The sequence below is a fragment of the Fringilla coelebs genome (assembly GCF_963513975.1).
Source record: "Fringilla coelebs genome assembly, chromosome: 1".
NCBI classification, from domain to species: Eukaryota; Metazoa; Chordata; class Aves; order Passeriformes; family Fringillidae; genus Fringilla; species Fringilla coelebs.
The window spans coordinates 125,018,858-125,041,875 of NC_140028.1; the positions used below are offsets into that span (position 1 = coordinate 125,018,858).

The window sequence follows — 23,018 nt, forward strand, 5'->3', positions numbered from 1 at the left end:
TTTGTCTGCCAGCCTTTACCATAAAATACTTATACATAATGATCTCCCAAACTGGAAGATGAGATCCCTTGTTTCAAATTTTGAACATCTGAGCACTGATATTTGGGAATAGTTTCTGAGTGGAAGTGATTTTATTTGAATGCTCTGGGGTGGGTTGGTTTTGGTTGTTGGATTTTTTTCCCTTCTTTTACCATTAATCAGAAAAGTTTCTATGAAGAACTCTCCTTTCCCCTGCTAGGCTGGGAAAAAAAAGTTCACTTTAGGAAAAGTTTTACAAAGGTCTTCTGTGCACGTTAAAAAGTTTCATAAAATATTTAATTGTAAGGACTGATTCTTCCTTGTTTATACTTCTATTTTTGGGGGGAGGAACTCGTCATTCTGTGATTAATGAGAATTGGGAGATGATTGTTTACACAGAAAAAAATCCATTACACAGTAGTAGGCTGAGCTGTGTCTGTTAAATGATTCCATCTGAGGATAGAGCCTGTGTGCTAGACTGTTGCAAGATAAGATACTGGGTGAAATTCGAGTTCCACTGAGATCCGTAAGAATTATGCCACTAAGTTCAGCAGAGAGAAGATTTTATTGATTGCATTCATTTTAAGTGACAAAACTAGCATCTTACCCCATTATCCCATTAGGGCTATTAAGTGCACCATCAATTCTGATGGTGGAGCAAAATTCTACTGAATTTCTCACATACGCTTAAATGTAGATAATATATATCATTTGTGTATGTCCACAGAGGTATAAAATGTGTTTGCATTTTTGTGTGTTTTTATGTACATAAAATATCTGCCTAATTTATTATCACCATATCTGAGTATCTCTCCAGGGTGAGAATTACATCAGTCATATATCTTCCTTCACACTAAGAGGAAGTTTTAGCTTGTTTTGTTTTGTTGTAATATTAGGAAAACAAAATACGAAGACAAAAAGAAAAGCTACAGAATCAATACTGGCATGAAATAGATGTATGGATCCACCTGAGATTTTCATGTTTACAAGGAAACTCGGCAACACAAAATACTCAAAGCAGGGTCATGTACCATAGATATGGGACTTGATATATATCCTTGAAGTCAACATTAGGTGGGAGAACAGACTTTTGATACCAGAATGTTAAAATTCAGGATTTTCTGATTTATTTCCTGTGCCTGCTCCAAGCTTCACATGTGATCTTGGCCAGGTCAGTTCTGAAAACTCTTGTGCTTAGCTTCATGTGGTAGAAATAATATTATGATTCTTCTGGGTCTACACACAATATATTCAGCTGAATATGCGAACAAATATTTTCCAGGACCTAAACATGTCTGTGTACAATTTTCACTTTGTAAAATGGACATAATAATATTATTTTTCCCCAATGCTTTGTCTGTTTTATTTGTCCATAAATTCTTGGATAGAAAAGCTGTCTTTTGTGTATGTCTGCAAATCAGTAACAAAACAGAGCATTGACATCATCTGGGCCTTGAGATACAACTGTGATATAAACAATTACAAATTTTGAGGTAAATGTTACTTCAGGTAGCTTCTCTAAAGGAAGACATAACAAAACCCAGGATGGACAGATTGCACAGGATTTACTAATTATTTGTAAGCAGGAATTGAGAAAAAGGTGTTCATTTGAAATCAGGAAAATATTATGACAGTAAACACATTTCTAGCATTTTTTTACAACAGTCCCTATCACTGCATATGGAAGCGACCCCACATTCCTGCATAATGGGTAACTGGAGATTTAATACATGCTGTGTTCTAGGAAGATACTGAAGCATTCATGTGGTGCAGAGCACTGAGCTTGGGAGTTTTTCAAGGATCCTCTGGCATCATACCAGCTTTCAAATTCTTATCCAGTATTTTAACTGGAACCAAAAAATTTCCAGAGTGATGATTACTAGGGTTTGATTACATTTAGTAAGCTATGGAGCCCCTTCTCTTCAAAGACAAACTGCTGCCAGAGACAGATTTACCACTGACCAACAGTGTTTTTATGCAAATGTGCCTGAGTGAGTGCAGTAACCCCAAGTTATAATAGAGTCATTCAATCTCTTGCCAGGACAGCAATATTTATATATTGCAAAGATAGATTGGATATCAAAACCCGTTCCATTATAGAGGAAACTTCTCTATGTAAATCAGTTTTTCTAATCACACCATGTTTCTTCCCACCCACCCCCTACCCCATTTTGCTTTCCTTGCTTTATCTTCATAGATGAATTCCAAATGTGTTTTTCTCTTGTGTGTTCTGAATATTGAAGCATTCAGCTAATGCCAAGATAATGGATAACGTAAACTCATTAGGAAACTTTAAAGTCTCCAAGTGTGTTTCTCTGGGCCTTGGGAAGGGCTGTAAAGGGCTTACAGTCACATACAATGTTTTGTCTGCCACTTGTGCAAGTTTCTGTTTGAACTTCTCTTCTTCTGCTGCCTTGTGGGAAGAAATGGGCAGTCAGCTCCCTGGTGACTTTATCTCCCCATCAGGAATGAGTGCAAGGGGTCAGATGCCCCTCTGCATGCTAGTCACCGTCTGCTGACAGCAGTGCTCCCCTGGGAGAGCTGGCTTTGTTTACTGACAGGGCTAATATGAGGAGACACGTGAAGTACTTTGGTTTGTGGAAGAGACAGGAGAGACATGGTGCTGTGAAAACATTCCCACACACTCTAATGGCTCATTCGCATAGAAAACAAGCGAGAGCCTTCAGCTCTTTCACAGAGCTCAGAGCAGAATAAACGGACTGGGGAACCCCAAGGCACCAGTCAGAAAACACTTTCCTAATGGACTGAGATGCTCTCTGTGATAGCTTACCTATGAGACCTCAGCTCTCCTTTAGGCAACTAAATGAACTGGTATGAAAGAAAAACTGCTCAGTATCCGATAGTTGCTTTTGTTCACTCTTAGCTGTGAAATTCTTCTTGAAAATCTAACATTTAGTTTCCTTAACCTAAACTTTCTAAAACTGGTTATAATAGGTGAAACATGCATTGGAGAATTTTATCACTAAAATCACCAATTATTTCTCTTTAAAATAAAATCAGTAGGATGCAGAAGAAACACAAGAATGAAATGCATCCCTAAAAAGAAAAACATATTTTGCTTTATAGTTGTTAGAGACACAGATACACAAGAATATAATTTGAGGATCAAAAAGAGTGACTTTCACAATGAGGTCTCCAACACAATAGGGATACATGTCACAGAAAAGTCCACATTATTAAACCTGTTTTAAGTGACAAATGATGTTTAGTGAGTGGCCACATTCATCATTCTCCACTACAGTTTATAAGATGCATAAGAAGTCAGCAAGAATAGTGATATTAGATCAACACAAGTTTGTGTAGCTCAGTATCTGACCTCTAACACCAACCTGTATTAGAAATAAAGCATAAGAGAGCAAACTTACAGTGATTCTTTTCTGTTAAGATATCCTACCGAATGTGTATCATTTTTGATTTAAGTAATTTCAGTTTAGTGTGGCCTCATGGCATAACAAGATATTATGTAAAAAGGATTTCCTGCTTGTCTAGAAGTTCTATGAAACTCAGTTCTTGCATTTGAGAAATACTGAATTACATTACTGTCTTCACCTACTCCGTTGCACTTAGTATTTTGTCATCTTTCCCCCATTCATCTCCTTACTTCCTGAAGGCTACTAGTCTAATTTATTTTCGTACAGAAGTTGCTCCATATTTGTTACCACATTTGTTCATCTGTCATTTCCAGTTATTTTTCTTCCTCTGTGTTGCTGAGTGAACTGAAACTACAAATTCCATACCTTATGGGTATACCAATCGCAGTATTTGATGATCATAAATTGAGCATTGAGCTGATATTTTCATAGAACTTGCCACAGTGACTCCACAATGTTCATTCCAGCATGACAGTATCAATTAAAGACCAGCAAAATAAGCATATACACATGGAGACACACACACCACATTTATTTCCAAATGTTATATATGTATATGTATATAACAGTCTATATATCTGTAGTGAGTGCTTTTTCTCCTCATGGACATTAAGTTACATATATTGAAATTTCTACCTTTGTAAAGCCCCATTACTCAGTACTGTAAAATTCCTAAACTTTTTTATAATTGGGTTTTGTTTTTCCTTAGTTGAATCTTCATTACTCACTGTCTAATTCTATTTCCAGATTATTTTGGGGTGTATGTTGAGCAGTACAGAGGCCTGCTCTGATCTTCCTGAAAAATCAGAGATAAACTTCACCAGAATGAAGAATGACTTCCCATTTCCTATCTGTTAATTTAATAGAAGATCAGATCTCCTTTAACAGAGCTTACTTAGTCTCTTTCTAAGTCTTTGATGGAGACCTTTTAAGAAGAAATATCATCCCATTGTTTATGTCTTGACTCTTTATATTCAACCAGTGTACCTATAGCCATGTAACATCCTTGAAAATAGACACACTCCCTTTTCCACTTTTCACTTGAGTTCTTATCAAAGTCAATATATCTCAAGGATTTGTTGAAATGGATATGACTATGCAAAAGCACCAGGTCAAATATATCAGCAAGGGCTGGAGCGTGAACTAATGCAGTCAATAATTGCATGTTACATTTGCTTTAGTTTTTACTGCTTCTGAAGGAAAGTTATGTCTAATTTAAGCTTGATTCTAAAAATATTCATATTTGGCCTAAAATAACTCCACTTTGGGAATGTGCCACTGCAAATGTGAAGTTTTTGAAAGGGTTTCACTTTTTTTGGTAGATGAGAGTATTGTTCAGTTCCATCTTCCAATGTTTAAAATACCACATTTAAGAAGTACAGTATAGATCACACTTTAGAAGTAGAGTATAGATCAAAGGGCAGGATTTGGTCCTTAGTTACCCTGCTGCTACTGGCACTAATCTCACAGCTCCTGAAAATTTATGAATCAAATATATATGCCTGAAAATGTCACTATTCTGAGTATTGCACATAGATCCTGAACTGATAGAAATAAAAAAATCTGGTTTTAATTATTCTTCCATTTTAAAAAATAATAATTTTCTAATGGCCCAGTAAATAGGAATTTGATGTTTTCTTTGGCTAAACATTTTAATGATTTAGTACATCTAAAAAGTTCTGTGTGCCTTAATTATATATAAATTTTTGAAAATGAGTAGTTCTTTCCCAGTTAAGTCTCTGTGGCTACCAAGAAAAGGAGCATTTGTTTAAATCATGCTTAAGTTTAAATGTTACTTATGGGAAACATTTTTAAGGAAAAAAACCCGCAATGGAAAGCCAGACATACAAAATTGGGCTTGCATGCGTTACACGGATGCAAGCTATAAAAATATATAGCTAGAATTAATGATATTGTACATTTTAAACTTTTGACCATCTTATTGTTTTCCCTTTATGGGCAAGAATATTGTTTATTTTTTTCTTCATTAATATTATATGGAACTGATTTCACTGTGATGAGAAAATGAATAAAGCAGAAAATATTAAGAAAGTATAAGAAGAAAAATGATGGCTTTGGATAGTATCAGATTTTCTGCTGGAAACAGAGTAATCTAGATCGTAAATCCTATTTGCTTTTAATATATTTTTTCCCTCATCACAGTACTTTTTTCAGTTAATTACCTTCATTGAAAGCCCAAAGAAGTGAACAGAAAAGACTCCCATTGAAACTTTGGAATAGCCTCATAGATATGATTTTTAGCATGAAATTTTACCTTCATTAAAGGTTGAGGGGTTTAAAATACTCAGAGTAAAGTGGTCTCTTTTCTTTGTTTTTTTCAGTGTGATGATAGACTAACATTTTATATCAAAACTTTGCTTCACTGAACAATGTACCTTTTGGAAACATTGATGTTAACAGCCAATTTATAAAATGCACTTATTATACAGCTAGAAAAGAAATGGTTCTTTTTCTTGTCCTTTTGGTCTTGGCACCGTGTATTTATGCAGGAGAATATAAAACATGCAAAACACACTAGTTGATTCTGGATAATATTCTATTACCTTGCTTGGTTGCTTCTCAGAGCAGACTGGTTATTACTATTTAGGTATCAGTTTGTACCTGAAATTCTACACAGAGCTTTTCCTTACTCCTTGAAGTCAAGTAAACTAATTTTTATTTAAATATTTTTTGAAGTTTAATGCCAAAGTACTATTAGTCAAAAATAAGTGTGAAACAAAAAATATATAACTGAGTGCAAACAAGCATGATGAAGTTGGAAGGCTAGGTGGGTAGTTAATGTTTTTTGCTGCCTTTTTGCATTGCATCTGTATACTATTTAAGACACTGATCCAATGCAAAATCTCATCATAATAATGCATGCATGTAAAGACTGAATTAGAGTTGTACACATTGTCTCGAAAGTACTGTATAGAAGAGGACCCAATAGGGTCTGGAGCACTGACTTTTTCTTTACAGACTTTAAATATCTGTTGAAAAAATAAATAGCATAAATTTCTGCACTGTAAACATATGATTCTTTGTGTGTCAGGTAATCAAAATGAAGGAATGTCTTCTATTTTCTCATATAATTAAATTATTTCTTTAGCCTTCATGTATTAAAATAAACCAGGGATATAATTATTCTATTTCAGAATAATTTTGGTTAGGATATTGTCGAATTCTGTGGCAGCAGGGCCCAGTTGTGTCCAACTTAAAGCTGTAATTCTCCTTAGGAATAATCATTTTGCCAGTTCTCTTCTCCACATCTTTTATTGTTAGCTTGTCTTCTGACGGTTCTCATTGGTCAATATGACTGCTTTCAAAGTGCTGTCAAGACAAAATGTGGATTTTTTTTCAACTTTTGCAGATCTAAGTGACCAGCTTATGGAAGTGGTGGGACTGGAAGGAGCCATGGAGATGGGACAGATATACACAGGTCTGAAAAGTGCTGGAAGACGGCTTGCCCAGTGCTCCTCTGTTGTCATCAGGTATCAGCAGCTTTAATTTACATTGCCGTGTTGGAGTGAAACTGAGGAGTTTTATGTACTGATTTTCTTTTGTTAACAGTCATAATTATAATCATTATTTCTTGTGAAAGTATCATTTTTGTATATGGAATGAATCTATTCCATCCACATTCTATGCCCATACATCTTCCTTTCTTTAGATGTGTCAAAAAACTAAAAGGAAGGTGTTTCCAGTCAATCTTCATATGTTGTATTCAAGTGCCATTTTGTCCAATGAAGAAGTATTGTCAAGCATTTGGAGCAGAAGGAATAAGGCATGAACATCTTGGGGTTTATTGTTGACATATACTCCATGCAATTTCAAGCCAAAAGTAATTTAGCATTACTTTGTCACATTTTAACCCATTTATAATGCATACCACACCAGGGAATAGTAGTGTGTAATTAGTAATTGTAAAGCACTTTTTGATCTGTGGAAGTCAAAGTGCTCTGTTTTTAATTTATTTGTTATTTACTGAATTCTGACAAGCCACTATTATTAAATCTGTTGGTATGTGTGAGCTGATGATGGTGGAGTACTCTAATTTCATTGTGTTTTATCATTTCTAAGATAAGAGCATGCACAATAGAGTAAACTTGAATTAGAACACAAGGAAAAAGTAATTATTCTATCTTTTGGATTAAATAAGGATTGAAAAGGAATTGACCATCTCTTTTTCAGTCAAGAATTTCTCAGTAAGAATTTTCCAAAATTTAATAAACCCATAAGCTCTGCAATTATGTGCCTAAAACAGAAGAGCACCAATAAAAAAATAAGTAGGAACCCTTCCTGAACTATAAACTGAGAGCTCATTAAACATTCTTCCCTTCCTTCATTTATAACCATAAGTGATAGGGGATAACTCCATGAAATGTTAGGTTTTTTTCAAAAAACATCCAAACCAGAATTTCCATTAACCAACATGAGTCACTAATTTTTCCATTATTAGATTTATCCACTCCATACGATTTCTAATAGTCTTGTGTGCAAACTATTATTATACAAAAATACAGGGTTGGAATAATGTGGTATTTTTTTTTCCTGTTCTCATTTTGCTACACTTTTCTTCATGTGACACCCAGAACTAGAGAGGGAATACTCTCTTTATCTTTCTGTTGAAATCAGCGCCCCTTTGCTAACAATTTAAATTTATAACATGGCACATTAAAGACTCTGAATATAGTGAAAACTTCATTCTCTGTGAGTGTTCTGTTAACTCAGACACAGTGGTTCTAGTAAATGGTGATGATAGACCTAAAATTTATTTCTCATTTCCTTTGTAGTAGAATAATATATATACTATATACTCGTGCAATCTAAATGATAAAAAAATATAGCACAAATGTGTTTGTCTTTTCTGTTAGTAAGGTTTGTTCTTGAAGTTATTGTGTCATTTACTCATTATTTCACAAATTACAGACTCTTCTTCCATGAAAGAGTAGTGTATTACTAGCAAGATAGATTAATGTTTACCATGTTTTTGCTTTGTGTGTTGTGAAAATCAAACTAAGCTTTTTAAGCTGACTAGGTTACATTTGTAAGCATATTGAGTCATACTTGAAATTTCATAGGAGTTCAGGGTGAATCAGGGTAATATCTATATGCTATCATATATGTGCCCTTTCAATAAATACATTTATCATTGTTTCTAGTTTCTTTTTCTTATATTATGAAATTTGTACCTTTAGGACCAGCAAATCTCTGCCTATGCAGATAGATGGAGAACCTTGGATGCAAACTCCTTGCACGGTAACTGCAACTGATTATTTTTCTTTCTTCTCTTTTAATGGTAGAAATATTTTTCTTATGTTTAGAAGACAACTATTTTCATCAGTATTAACTCAATTTTCTTAAATAACATCTTCACAAACTGTTTTTATATACTTCAGTACTCCCTGCGTTTTCAGTTTATCATTCTGAATTCAAACACAGATTAGAGTGGAATAAAAAGACATCCATTTCAGAAGTTTGGAAAATACTTGAAGAGTGCAGTCTCATTCTCCCTTTACCCAATATGACCATTTATTTACGATAGCCTATCAGATTTAGGCTCTCTATTGCTGAGGAAAATTCAATCTTTGTTTTGATGCTAAAATGTAGAAAATAACTGTTAGTCTTAAAATTTAGAAAGCTTTTCTATTGTGTTTTTGAGTGTTCATATCAAGAAAGTTTTAATTAAAACTGAAGTCTTAACTGTTCTGCTTCAATTATACAATAGGACTAATATTTTTTTAAGTCCTTGCAGTTTAAGGGGTAAATAAAGGAAATTAATTTGTTTCTTGTTTCGGTACCCACACATATGAAAAGAGGGCATACAAACATCAATCTGCATCATTTAGGATAGCCTAGGATAGGAACCTTCTCAGAGAAGGTTCTTTACATGACTCTTTAGAGACTCTTTAGAGTGGTGTATCTGTAAGAACTCTCCATTTTCATCTCTCTCCAATAAATTATAGAGGCTCACCAAGCATTCAGAGAGGAGGCTGAAGAAATCAAAGTTCTTTATTGTCCTGTGTAATCGTACTAATATGTTTTAATATAAAGTTCTACTAATTTTGGTTCCCCAAAGAAGACCTGTACTTTTAAGTAGATGAATTGCTGTAGCCTTGCAGCTTGTAAATATGACAAAATAGTACTGTGATAAGGAAGAAATCCCACTACAAATGGGAGCAATTTTCAAAAAAAAGGGTACTGAATTCCTTTCATGAGCTTTATGTCTTTGATAGAATTAAAAGTTACACAAAAAATAAAAGGGGTAATGTTCAGGAAGGTGCTGATAGGTGTGCAACTGATAATATATGGGTTAGGATGGCAGAAGAGCGTTGTGGTAGTTCACGTTTACCAGATACACCATAGTGTACAGCTGAGCAGTGTGAAGGATGCTTAATTCTCATTCTCTAGGGAAATGCTCAGATTCTGCAATGTGAGGAGAACCATAGAAACACATACTGTGTGAAGGCAGAACAGTGGGGATTTTGTGAGATTTGTTGCAGAAAACCTTTTGGAGTTAAGAGATATCATTATTTTCACCTCTTCTACAATGATGGCTCAGTGCAGAGCAACAGTACTGAACCCAGCAGTTACTTGTTCAGGAAAAAGACATGGAATTTTTCAGTTGCCAGATTACAGAAGAGAACTTATGGAAGGTTGCTGGCAATAACATGTGGGGTTTTTTTTTTCTGTCCTGATGCTTGGTCTGTGCAGAATCCCTGTTATCTGATTGATAATGCTAGCAGAAGCTGCCTGTGCAATTGAGAACAAACCTGGAAAAAGAGACAGTTCTTACATTTCAATTACTGCCCTGAGGAAACAGTAAATTACTATTTACAATTACTGCTGTCCAGTTTTAAAGGGGATAGAAATGGCATATACTCTTCTGAGGAACCTATTCTTTTTGCTATACCATTGTTTTGAGAATATACTTGGTGCTGTGTAAGAAAACCATGCTGTTGAATGTACTTATTTAGTCTTTGAGGGAAAAACACGTGAACTATTTGCTATACCAATGCACTTCCATGAATTTAGATAGAGAAATATTAACTTTTGTTATTTCATTCATTTTTGTGGGTTTTTTTTTTTTTTCTGCTGAGGAGCTTCAGTATTAAGTGCAATCGCTCCTTGCATCTCTGTATAATGTGCCGCACTCTGTTTCCTACGTCTTACAAAGTAAAAAGCATGTATGGTCCAACCTCTTTCCTCCCCACTAATTCTAACTACAGCAGAGTTTTTTCCTTGAAGTTCTCTGCAAAGCAGCTAGGAATTCTACCTTAGATAACAGGAAGATAATACCCATCTATGTCCTTAGACATAGGTGGATATTAGGTTTCTCTCAACCCAATATCAAGATTTGATATCTGAGTTTGTGCTTCACAGTGATCTTTGGAAGCCAGAGCATACTTGATCATGTAAATACCAGGGTGATATCTGTGATGTGTATCCAAACCAGAGTCTATACAGAACCCCCAAAAAATAAAAATAATTCTTTAGGCTTAGTCAGCTACGTAATCAGTCATTTGAGCCAGCAAGAGCTCAAATTTCAGAAAACTAATAAGGAGGCCAATATAAAAATCATGAGGTTTGTCTTTTTTAAAGAAAAAGCTGCCATTTTCTCCCAAAATGGATAATGATACATTTTTAAGTGAAAAAAAAAATAATAATCATGGACAGATAAAGAACTCTCTATGTTTAGTTCCCTAGGACACTTGTGATAATTTGGCTTTCCTTTCCTTTTGACTCTTAGGAAGTTTTTTTCTCTAGTCTTTATAAGAAACTGAGGTCTGTACATAAAGATGCTGCTGTTCCTGCATTGTGCAGGGACATGGGAAGACATTCTCATTAGGATGCTGAGGCAAGGCACTTATTAGTTTACTAGCTATGTTGTTTGAAGGAAAAAAGCTACACTTGTGTTTGGATATACCATCTCACTAGTTTTAGGAGAGAGAGGTCTGCACCTTGTTAAGTTGCACACATCAGTGAGACACAGCAGCTGAGCCTCAGGTTTTTGATTCTTTTGTGTTCCAGCCAGAAAGCTATTGTTAAAAAAAAAAAAAAAAAAAAAAAAAAAAAAAGGCAGCAAAAAACAAAACCTGCTATCTTTCCCCCTTCAACTGTCTTTTATGAAGTTGAACTAACACTTTGGTTTTTTTTGTATCTTAGGAACTTCAGTGTCATCTAAGTTCAGTAGTGTTAAGGACTGACCAATAAATATTACAGAGACTAAGTGAGAAAGAAGTTCATAGCTTCAGCATGTATTTGATCAACTCTTGCCCAGCTTGCAAGTACTTAAGCTCAAAAGTACTTTTCTGTGTTGCTTCAGGTTTTGATATAAATGAGAGTATTTTCCAAATGAATTTTCAAGAAATTAAGTTCAACCTGATCAAAACAATACTCTTCTGCTTTTCTATTATGCTTATTCAGGAAAACAAGTTTGGCCTCAAATCCCTATTAAGTATAGGATACAGCCTGCACATGCAGGCTTGGAAGTTTACTTCCTGTTGAAGGAACCAATATGTTTCTCTTTGTGGCTTCTCCTTTCTGACTGGGAAAAAAGTTTCACACAAACAACATGAGTTGCTGACACGGTCCTTTCTCATGCATATGGAAGCCATACTCCTCCAAAATGATACTGTGAGCTCTGAGAAAATATTGTGGAGTGTGGTAGATAATGCAGTGGTTCTCCAGAAGCTGTGATCTGTGATTTTTCCTTTGTGATCAATTTTAGGAGTAAACAAATAGTTGTGTGTTTCTTTTAAAATCTTCTATGATACATTTCTTATGCACCTATTATCTGTACAGGAGAGCAGGTACACACTCATGTAGGTTCTGTGCATTCTTGAAAGTGTGAGTGGCTTGGTGTAAAAATCTGTCATCCAGAATTATTCACTGTGTTGAACACATGCAGAATCCAGCGTCTAACAAAGTCCCTCTGCTCTGGTATAATAAGATGAAGCATCTGAGCATCAAATTGTATTGTTTTCACTTTTTTTTTTTTTAATAGAAGACTCTTTGGAAGGAGGAAAGATGATAATGTTAATATTATGTTAAATATCTTGTCTGATTAGCTGAGGAGGAAATTCTATCAGAGCTCTCACAGACAAATATAGCAACATGAAAGATATCTATGGTTTCACCTGATCTCCAAACAGGTCATTAATAGTAATGAAACTTCAAAGACTCTCAGGTTAATTCAATAAACTTCTAGCTTTAGCCATCAGGGTTTTTTTTTAAGAAAGTAATCTTTCAATTTAGCTACATAAATTATTAGCAATGTTTTGAAAAAATCTATAACAATGTTCCATCCTAATTAGAAATAACTGCAATTTATGTTCTTTCATCTATTCCTGACTTGCTTGGCATGATATCTGAAAGAGTGTCAAGCTTCTAGAAACACTAGATTAAAAGTAGAAGAAAGAAATGCCTATAGAAGATGCAAGAATATTGCTTAAATAAAGAAACAAAAATAAAAACCCATAGTCAGAGCTCACCTAATGGATTGCCAGAAATACAGTTTCTTCACAGGTATCTGAGACACAGTATTTTCAGAATTGTTTCCTGATTGTTTACTGTAACTTGGAGTAAGTAATGGAATAATGTTACACAAAATTAGTATTTCCAAAATACTGCAATTTGAATGCACCTTAAAAATAAGTTTTGAATGGGTGGTTTTTCTCCAGTTTTTCCTTTAGTCCCTAGAGATGTGATGAGCCAGGGCACAGGGATCCTACTGTCCTGTAGTTAAATACAGAGAGAAACAAGAACTTAAACCAAAGCAAACCAAGCCTTTATTAATAATCCCTGTGTGCCAGAGCTAGGTGAGAAAACTAAAAGAGAGTTACAGATTTGCTTTTATATAGATCCGTCGTCTCCAATACCTCACACGTCACACGAAGCAGCTGCAGCTGTATTCCAGACTCTGTCTGTAAAGTATCTTCTTTCCATGTCTGTGGTTGTACCAGTATTTTCTTATCAGTTCTTTATAATGAGAGAATTTGACCTACTGCATCTGCCACTTTAGAGCAAACAGGAGCTGGGTCCTAGATATGGTGATGATTTCTGATGATATACAAAAATGCTGCACTTTTCTTCCCTTTTGAGCAGCAGTGTGCATTCTGTTCCAAGGCCAGATTGATTTATTGAGTTTTTAACATTTTATTTTGCAGCTGGGCATTATTTTTTGTGGTCACAGGTACACTGCACTTTAATTATTTTTGTTTATGTATGCGTATTTTTTTCTTAATTTCACAACAGTAGTTTTTGTAATTGACAAAGCAATTTACTGCATGTGTGCTTTCTGCACCCCAGACAAATACTCTAGCATGTAGTGCACCTTTCTTTCCAGTTCAGATTGTTAAGAAAAGAATTAGTTGTGACTAATTGCCAATTAATTTGCAGCAGTTTTAGGGAGGAGGGGGAAAAACAATTGCACCTACTAATTAAAATTTAAAATATTCCAAAGTGTCATCTTTAGGTATCTGTGGAATACATAATTTCCATTTTAGTTCTGCACTGGATCTGTAACAACCCTGAGCTGACAGCTCTATTAATTTAAAACCTCAGTGATACCTATTAGTACAAAACATGAAAAAAATGCCATTAATCATTTATTTTAATTTTGCAGCTCTGTCATTTTCTCAGTATGTTTAAAAATTATGATGACACCGTTACGTTTTCCAATCTACCTGTGTGAAGGGGAAACGGATCACACTACTTAGGAGAGAGACTAGAGTATATTATTAGAGCTTAATTAATGCCAAACTGATTAGATTTGATTGCGCTTTGCACAATAATATTGTTTAGAAATTTATTTAAGATGTGTTGCATAATGCTTTTAAAACAACTAGTCTAGATCTGAGAGATTTTGCCCGAAATGCCACATGATGCAAGTCACAGGTGAATTTTTCTCAGCAGTGCCTACATTCTACATCTCAGCAGTGCCTACACTCTGATTCATAACATGATTCCCCATACACTCTTGATCACCTAAGGAAGATAAAATTATTTGGCAGTCCTGTGATATAGAGGAGTTGCATCCCTCCATTTCCTGTAAGAGGAGCAGCATTTGGGTATCTAGACTGTGAGAAAACCCTCTTACCCTCAAAACAACCAACATCTAAACCCTGCTGAGAACATGTCAAAAAGTGACCATTAACTAAAAGATTCAGTTGGATAAGGCTGGGGTTTTTTTCTGGCAGTTTTTTTCCGTCTGTCTTTAAAATCCAGTAATATGTTCTTTAAGCTTAATTGAAATATTATAAGCAGAGCTGATTAGCTCTGTTTCCAGTTTTCTATTGTCAGCTAGTGCAATACTTTAGAACCTGCATTTATAGCACCACGTCTTCTGAAATAGTAAATATTTAGGCATTCTTTGAAGCATAAAGGTAACCAGTATATACTGTAGAAAAAGGAACATGAAACTAACTGACTGACCTAAAAGATACTGTTTTCATGCTAAAACTTTTTGTGCTCACTGCATTTCATTTAGTGGATATTCATGTGGCTTCAAGGCGTTTTGAAACTCTGACCTGCTCCTAAAAACAAATAAAGGCCTGGTTTATGCATTTTGAAGTATTTTTAGTATCAAAAATTCAGGCTTATCACAAAATTTTCTATTGACATAGAGGGAGATATTATCATCTGTTCTTTTGAGAATTATGCTCTTTAAATTTGACCTGGGGTTTATTGCCACAAATACAATCATTGGACATACTTTCTAATGCTGGAAAGGTAATTTCTGCAAATGCAAGATTTTTCTGCTAGACAAATATTTACTATATATACCAACCCTTGTGGGATAAAATCTTGGCTTCAATTAGTGAATAAGAGGTTTATCATTGGCTTCAACACTTAAAGTTTAGCCTAGAATGTTGTGGAGCAGGCTTACAACAAAAATCCATGGTATCTTAGTAATTCAGGTGGCTATGGACTTATCCCTGAAATGGAATTCTATTATTTTCTGATTTTGTCTATTTTTAAATATAAATTTATGCCAAGTATGTGAAATAATTTCTTGTTTGTTTTGGGGTTTTTTGTTTGTTTGTTTGTGGGTATTTTCTTGTTTTGGGTTGGATTTGGTTTGGTCTTTTTTGTGGTGTTTTTTTGGTTTTTTGTTTATATTTGTTTAGGGGGGGGGTGTTTTTTGGGGTTTTTTTTTTGGTTGGCTGGGATTTTTTTGGGGTGTTTGTGTGTTTGGGTTTTTTTTTGTTTTTCTTCCAGCAGCAATTCAGGCACTCAATTTATGTTTAAAATATTCTCTATATTACCCTCAAGTTATTACATATTTTCAATAAATTGAGTAAATGATCTCAAAAATTGTTTTCCAGAATTGCATAGTAATTTCTATAGGTATATATTATCAATTCCTAAAAATACATTAGGTTAGGATTTTAGCTTTCTGGATTTTTGTGCGTGCAATCTCTTTTTCTCATGTGGTAAATCACAGGTAAATCTAGGAAACATAAAAACCTTTAAAGAAGGGTCTTTTTAAAAACTTTTATAATTGTGTTTCTACTAAAAAAGACATGAAGATGCTTGCTGAATGGATGAGAAACTGAAAGGTAAATGTTAGTCTTTAGACACTTCCTTGTACACACACACACAGAATCTCTATAGAACTGTAAGTAGGAATTTTTAGCTTAACAAAGTCTCTGTTGCTTCTCAGTAAAGATCTCTTTCTCTCTCTTGCTCTCTTTTTGTCCTCCCATAGAGCACTTTCAATGCTAGGTCCTACTCTGACCTACAACACTATTTCTCTGTCTGAGATCCTCAGTGCTTATTCCCATCTTGAAGCGAGCACAGTCACTTGTTACCCAAACTCACAGCTCCAACTCTGGCAGTGCTGCCAGTATGAGAACAGAAGCAGAAGTGAGAGACCAGGGCAGAAATGCAGTGTCTGAAAGTATTGAGAAAGACAAAATTAGCCTTCTTCAGTCAACGTACTGCAGTGGTTCAGAAACATAATGATCTTTTTTCATCAGCCAAAAATAAGATGTTTCAATTTATTTAGTTTTTTTAGTGGAGGAAAGTTAGGAATTGATGTTTATCATTGTTAACGATGCAATGTTAATAGACACTACCGTGACTAAGTAAAAAAATATACTTTAAATTTACACTTAATTGTAGTATTTTCAGTATGCAAAATATTTTACGCCATTGAAATTGTGATTATTTATAACAGTTGAAAATGTATCTTTGAGAGAGGCATGTAGGACTCATCCCCATGCATGGTAGTGGTTAATCATGTTCAGGCATGTTAGCTGATCTCAGCTGTTGGGAAGCAACATACTGAAGAGGTTGTGGTCTCTGAAACAGATGGCTCAAGCCAAGAAAGAACATTACAAATGATAAACATTTACTCAGTTTGTAATTGCGCTCATCCTGAGGAGCATTGAACAGCCCCAACCCGACACCCAATCTGTACGGGGTCTCAGGATTACCTCACCCCTTCCTACTAAAGCCATCTTTTGAGCTTTGCTCTTTTATTCACTTTGGGATGGAATTACTATGTTTTACCTCAGAAAGGAAACCTAAAGGCATTCCTACTGCCCCATCATGGACAAATCTTGCAATAAGCTAAACCCTTTATGACTTGAAAAATTCACTCACACCAGCTCTAGGTTACTTCATGTCATGATCCTCAGGATCAGGTTGATATCATCACTGCTCCTGATCCCCAAAATATGTCTTATGAAGCATGTGGAAGTTACAAAAATAGGCAATTTTCCAGGACCAGATCATCAGCTGGTACTGACATCAATGGAATAATGCCAGCTTACCCCAACTACAGATTTGGCTTCCAAAGTGATGCCTGAAGCAAAATTTATTGTGAGAAAATATATTGGTGCCAGTCTTTGAAAGCCAGAGTTATTATCCATGTGAAAGTAATCTACAATGCCAAGAACCCCCCATATGCTATATTCGATACTAATGAATAGTGTTGACAAAAAGAGGTCCCACATGAAATTTGAAGTTAATGAACTGAGGTGGCATGAAAATGAGCATTTGGAGAGTAAAGTACAGGCTCTAATAGAGTTAAACCAAGACACAGAGTTAGTTGAGATTTTTATGTTTCTGTCTTCTTACATTGTAAAGTAAATTTCCACCCCAAGAAATGTCCTGATCTATATTTTAATGAGCCTCTCCATGTGACATACATTTTTTGTTTCATTTACTATTAGTGAATGACAAGTGAAGGATATTCATTTTAACTTGAAAATGTCAGGTATGCACTTTAAGAGATATATTTTTCCAGTTTTTAATGAGGTGGTGTTTCTTTTTGAAAGAGATACCCATCTCTGATGTGGGTACTATGCAGGTGACAACTGATATTTAATAAGTGATGGTTCTTGTATTAGTCGTAGTTCACTAAAGAAAATGTCTCGGATTGCTTTTGAAAAACTCCTAACGTCACTAGCCCAAAGGCAAGATGTGACCTTTTTATTACATAATGAGAATCATTTATTATCTTACAATGTATCTTAAAGTCACAGACAAAATGCCACTTTGATAATTGCTTTCAATTAGCTTTGAGCATAGCATACATTCATAAAATGTCTTCTCTAATTTAGACTTGAATTAGAGAAAATTGCAGACATAATCTACTTTAAGGTTGTCTCATTTAAGGTGATTCGTAGTTCTATATCAAAGAAATCAAAACGGGTGGCTTTAGAGCAGTATTACAATGTGTTTTAAATAATCTTTTCAATATTTGAGTCTTTTCTATTAACAATTAATTAACAGATTAGAATGCTAGTTCATCTTTTTGGACCTTTTCTTATGTATTAACTTTATACTTTTGTTCGCCATGGCTGTTTTGAAATTAAGTACTGTCCTGTGGTAAAAGAGTACAGCTTGATTAGATGTGTAAATAAAGCATGTAAAGACATATCTTATATCTTAATAATAGGCAACAGCTTGGTCTGTCAGCATGTATGTTCTTTCCAACTTTTAAATTCTTCCTCAACAGCAAGCAATAAATCCCACACTCAAAAAGTAAGATTGTGTATTGGCATGTATTTTATTAAATGGGTTTATTCATTTTTTTTGCATATAATTTAAGTTATTTGAAGAAAAACTATTACACATAGATTGGTCTACTGCGTATAGGACATAATTCATAAAAAAAACCAGGAATTTTCCTTTCAGCTTTGATTAAACAATGCAGGTCTGGAAGTTATATATAAAGATAAATCAGGCATCTCAGATAGTTGGAACTGAACTAGCTCAAGGGATAACTCTGTTTTTCTTCTTTCTTCCCCAGATAAAAATTACTCACAAGAACCAAGCCCCCATGTTGATGGGACCACCTCCAAAAACTGGTCTTTTCTCTTCTATCATCAAAAGAACAAGGAACCACAGCAAGGAATAAGCCTATGTAGTTTAGTTAAAAAAACAAAAAATAAAACAATTAGCTTTGTTGGGCTTTGGAATATTTATGCTGGAAATCTTTCAAGAATTTTAGAATATCTTCTATTTGCAAAATCTTGGATTTTGGTTTAACTGTTCTGTAGCTGAGCTGATGTAAAACTATGCTACTAGAAAAAAATGTTGTCACAGTTTTGTAGGCATTTTGCATGATGAAAGCAGATGTTTACATACAGTGATACAGCATATTTTTTGTTGCATGCGTTACCATTTACTAATCTGTGGTCTAATTCTGCCATGGAATACGGGAAGAGAATGTCATGGATAATTTCATTTCCTCTCTTTTCTGTTTCAGCTTTTTCTACTACAATAACCATATGCCATGAGTTCAATAATATCTCTTCAATCAAACATCTTTACATGACCTGTTTCAGAGTAGAATCATTGCAGGTCTCCTTAATCTGTATTTTTAGTTTATCATTTCTTTCTACCCTGAGAATATTTTTATTCAGCTAAGTATTAAAATCCTGTAAGTTATTCTGATAACTCCTATGTACATGAGTAACTGTACCTGCTGAAAACATCTAACAATATGCACTGTATAAATGATCATGATTGTTCTTGTGTAAGTTAGAGTAAGCTTTTGTTAAGATTAAAAGTTGATGAAAGTTCAAGCAAAAACTATGGGACTAAGAAGATCATGCTGAGTGAAGATAATAATAATTGCAAACCTAGCCATCAGTGTTTGTTGAAACCCTAGACTTATTTTCATGAGCAATACATCTCTGTAACATGACAAACTTTAAATCATTCTCCACACAGACCAATAGCATAGTGCATATGCACACAAATAACCAAAGCTCATGCCTAATTAAAGTGCATTTCCCACCAAAGATTTAGTGAAGGATGCTTCAGAGAAATGGGTTAATGCATAATTAATCAAACTCACTGGAGTAGACTCACTTCTGAAAATTTACAGTTCTTTTGATTGCATTGTCAATGTCCAGACAAATGTTTGGGTAGGGAAAAACATTAAATTAATTTCAAGTAAATACTCCCTTTTCATTGTTTCATGAGTTCATTGACATAGTAACATATGCTAAATATTGAGACTTAGATATGAACTCTAAATATTAGAAAATTAAACCTATTTTTTTGTGTCATAATAATTTATAAATTTATGCTATCCATAATTACTCATCCCCTAAGTTAATCTCTCAAGGAAATGATGACCTGTTGTCTATTTACCCTTTTTTTGTCTGCTATCTGAATTCCAGACATTTCTTGTCATAAATTTTGGTGAGGCAGTTGCTCAGGTTTTAACTTTCTTAGCTCTCTGAGAGACTTCCTAACAGCTTAGAAATTATAGTACAGGGATTTGTCTGAGGTTTGCACAGCACTGTCTAATGTTGAAGGGAAGTCGAAGAATGGCAAGTTTTTTCAGTCTTGCATATAAACAATCTCAAAAAAACTTTCTGTGCAGTCTTTACGTTGTTCTTTGTTCAGAGTGAGCTGCTTCTCAGCTCTGCATGTCTTAAGTTCTCAGAGATTTCATAAAAAAACAAGGAAAAAATAAAATTTTGCTTGAAATGCATGATTTCCCATTTCTATCCAGACTTTAAAATGTTAATTATTTATTAAATCTATTTTTCTATTGATTCATTCATCCATCTTAAAAATAATACTTCATCATGCTGTAGTGCACGGTACTGTGCATGTATTTAAATAAAGTTACTATCATTTGTTCCTCAGTATAAGAAACCAACAGAGTCCTAATTTATATAATAGACATTAAAATAAAAGTCAGTATATAGTTGGTAAGGATTATGTCTTTGAAATATACAGTCTATGTTCTGTAAACATTAGGAGGTAAATGCCAATTAATGTTTTGTTCAGCATTAGGTAGAAAAATATGAAGGTGATTATTTGCTAAAATTAAGATCTTGTATTCACCATTCTTGGGTCCAGTGTTGTTGACATTTACAGTTACCATAGGAGTAAACTAGTATTTTTCCTGTGCATTGCAAACACACACACACACACACACACACACAGAGAAGCATTTGATGCACTGAACTACAAACATGCATAAGTATAGAGCAAAGGTTATTTGCAAAAAGAAGGAATTTGCTGATATAATATTACGTAAAGTGTATATTGGTTTTATGAAATTATGGTTACAGGTGATAAATATTTTCACATAACTTGACATAGGATTTTCTACCAATGCTCTCAACTTTTTGTGGCAAAAATGTGTTTAACAACAATATATAATGTGTTCTATATGATTATCTCATGAACATTGTAACTCTGAAAACAAATAAAATTATACATAAGCTATTACTAAATAATTGATGCAATTTTAAATGTGTCAGTCTGTGATAGCAAGCTGGTCACGACACACTTTTTTCTATATAAAGAGGGATAGAGGAGTCCATGCCATCAGAATTACATACAATTCTGAATAGACATATAATAGGTAAATCAGATCTGCTGGTTGGTGTGTATAAATTCTCACTGTAACAAAATACAACAGAGCAGCCATTATACTGAATTAACAGTTTTCATAGCAGAGACTGTCTTTCTATTAACCTTAGTTGTTTGGGGGTTTTTTTAGCATGGCCTGCAATAATTTAAAACCATTCTCAGGTTGAAAGTATTGGTGGTGAAGAGAAAAAATTAGAGTACATGAAACATAATATGAAAAGAAAATGGTTGATTTAATGAAAGAGAACTTAAAAAGTGAAGGTTCTTTTCCTCACTTCAGTATGCACAGAACTAATGTGAAATTATTTATTGGTGTAAGAAGTGAGACGAAGAATATATGCATATATCTACATACAGCTGAAATAGAAGCACTGTTCATAGGTTGACTGAAGAGGGTATCTACAAACCTTCTGCTCTTTGCAATGAAGAATTCCTTAAGGCTTCATTACTGACATTTGCAATGTAAGTGACAATTAAAATATATAGATATTAAATAGGACACTAGATTTGCAAATCTGTGATGATTGTGTGTCACCTGGGCAATGTGCTGACAAAAGAACATGATGTCTCAGGAAAAAACTTTAATTTCTCATATTGGTCAGAGTCTCCCTCATTTCACATGAGTTCCTGTTAAAAAGAAGTGGAAGAATTTCTTGCACAGACAAATAGAGAATTACTGTTTCCAGTACTTATAAGTACATTTGCTCACTCTTATCTTAATCTTCTCTGGGATTGCGTGTACATTGCAACTAATATCCGAAATTATTTAAGGCAAATAAAGTTACAGATTTCAGCATGTTCCAGAATATCTTTGTAAAAAGGAATATAGTCAGCTGTGGTATGAAAGGCAGAAAAATACCTTTTTTATTTTTCTAAATCCTTAGGTTACCATTTGTTTGTCAAGATTATAGCATTTTAGTGATTATTAGTGATTTAGGGTACTAGTGGTATTCTACAGGTTACTGCCTTTAACCCCAAATGGCTTCTGGCTTGTAACTTTGAGGCAGACCATAGCAAATCAGGACTTTCTGGGAAGCAGACACTTCCAAGAGGTGTCCCTCACCTCTCTGTGGGAGTGACCAGGGAGAATGGCTACAAAATAGAAAAAAAAGCCCAGGAAGAATTACTTCGAGACAAGAAAGTAGGAGAAGATCAGAGAACTCTGCTATGGAACAAGAAAACAAATGCTCAAAGTGAAGCATGGTGCAGTGGCATCCACAGAAATGGTGGTGAGGGACCTGGGAGGCCAGATGAAGGCACTCAGGGCAAATGAGCAGCAATGAGCTAGATAAATGGGTTAATTACCTTTATCTAGAGAGCCCTTCCATTTAAGGCTGAAGGAGTGAAATAGCATTTCCTTGTTTTGAATGCAGAAAGACCCTGAGAAATTTGGGATGAAGTGGACAATACTACTGGGCCCTTCAGGGGAAGTGAGAAGGACTTGCAAGCAAAGGAGAGCTGAAGGATTGTCAAAAGGAGGCCAAGGACTTTCCAGAACTACCTCTTTCTTTCAGACCCTGAAAAAAATATGAAGAAAATTTGCCTTTGCAAAACAGCAGTTTGTCAGGCTACTAAGTGGTTAGTCTGAAAATAAATAAATAAATTTAGAAAGCTGAGGTGGGCCAGAGGAGCGCAGCTCAATGTTTTATGCAAGAGCGGTGAAGAACGTGTCAGCCTGTTGTCGGCTAATTGCTGCTTGTCTCCAGCTCCATCAGGTCTGAAAGCATTCTGTTTTCTCTCTGTCCACAAGGA

General features: G+C 34.7%; 1 protein-coding gene across 2 annotated transcripts in view; it reads left to right on the forward strand.

Annotated features, from left to right (window-relative positions):
- Positions 1 to 18,783, forward strand: part of DGKB (diacylglycerol kinase beta) — a gene marked incomplete at both ends in the record, with an annotated part of 297,216 nt that extends 278,433 nt beyond the window's left edge. For both annotated transcript variants that reach the window (XM_084201490.1, XM_084201489.1), the window contains 3 exons: positions 6,781 to 6,901; positions 8,609 to 8,669; positions 18,676 to 18,783. In XM_084201490.1, the coding sequence (XP_084057616.1) occupies positions 6,781 to 6,901; positions 8,609 to 8,669; positions 18,676 to 18,783 (290 nt within the window). The remainder of the gene's footprint in view (positions 1 to 6,780; positions 6,902 to 8,608; positions 8,670 to 18,675) is intronic.
- Positions 18,784 to 23,018: the final 4,235 nt, after the last annotated feature.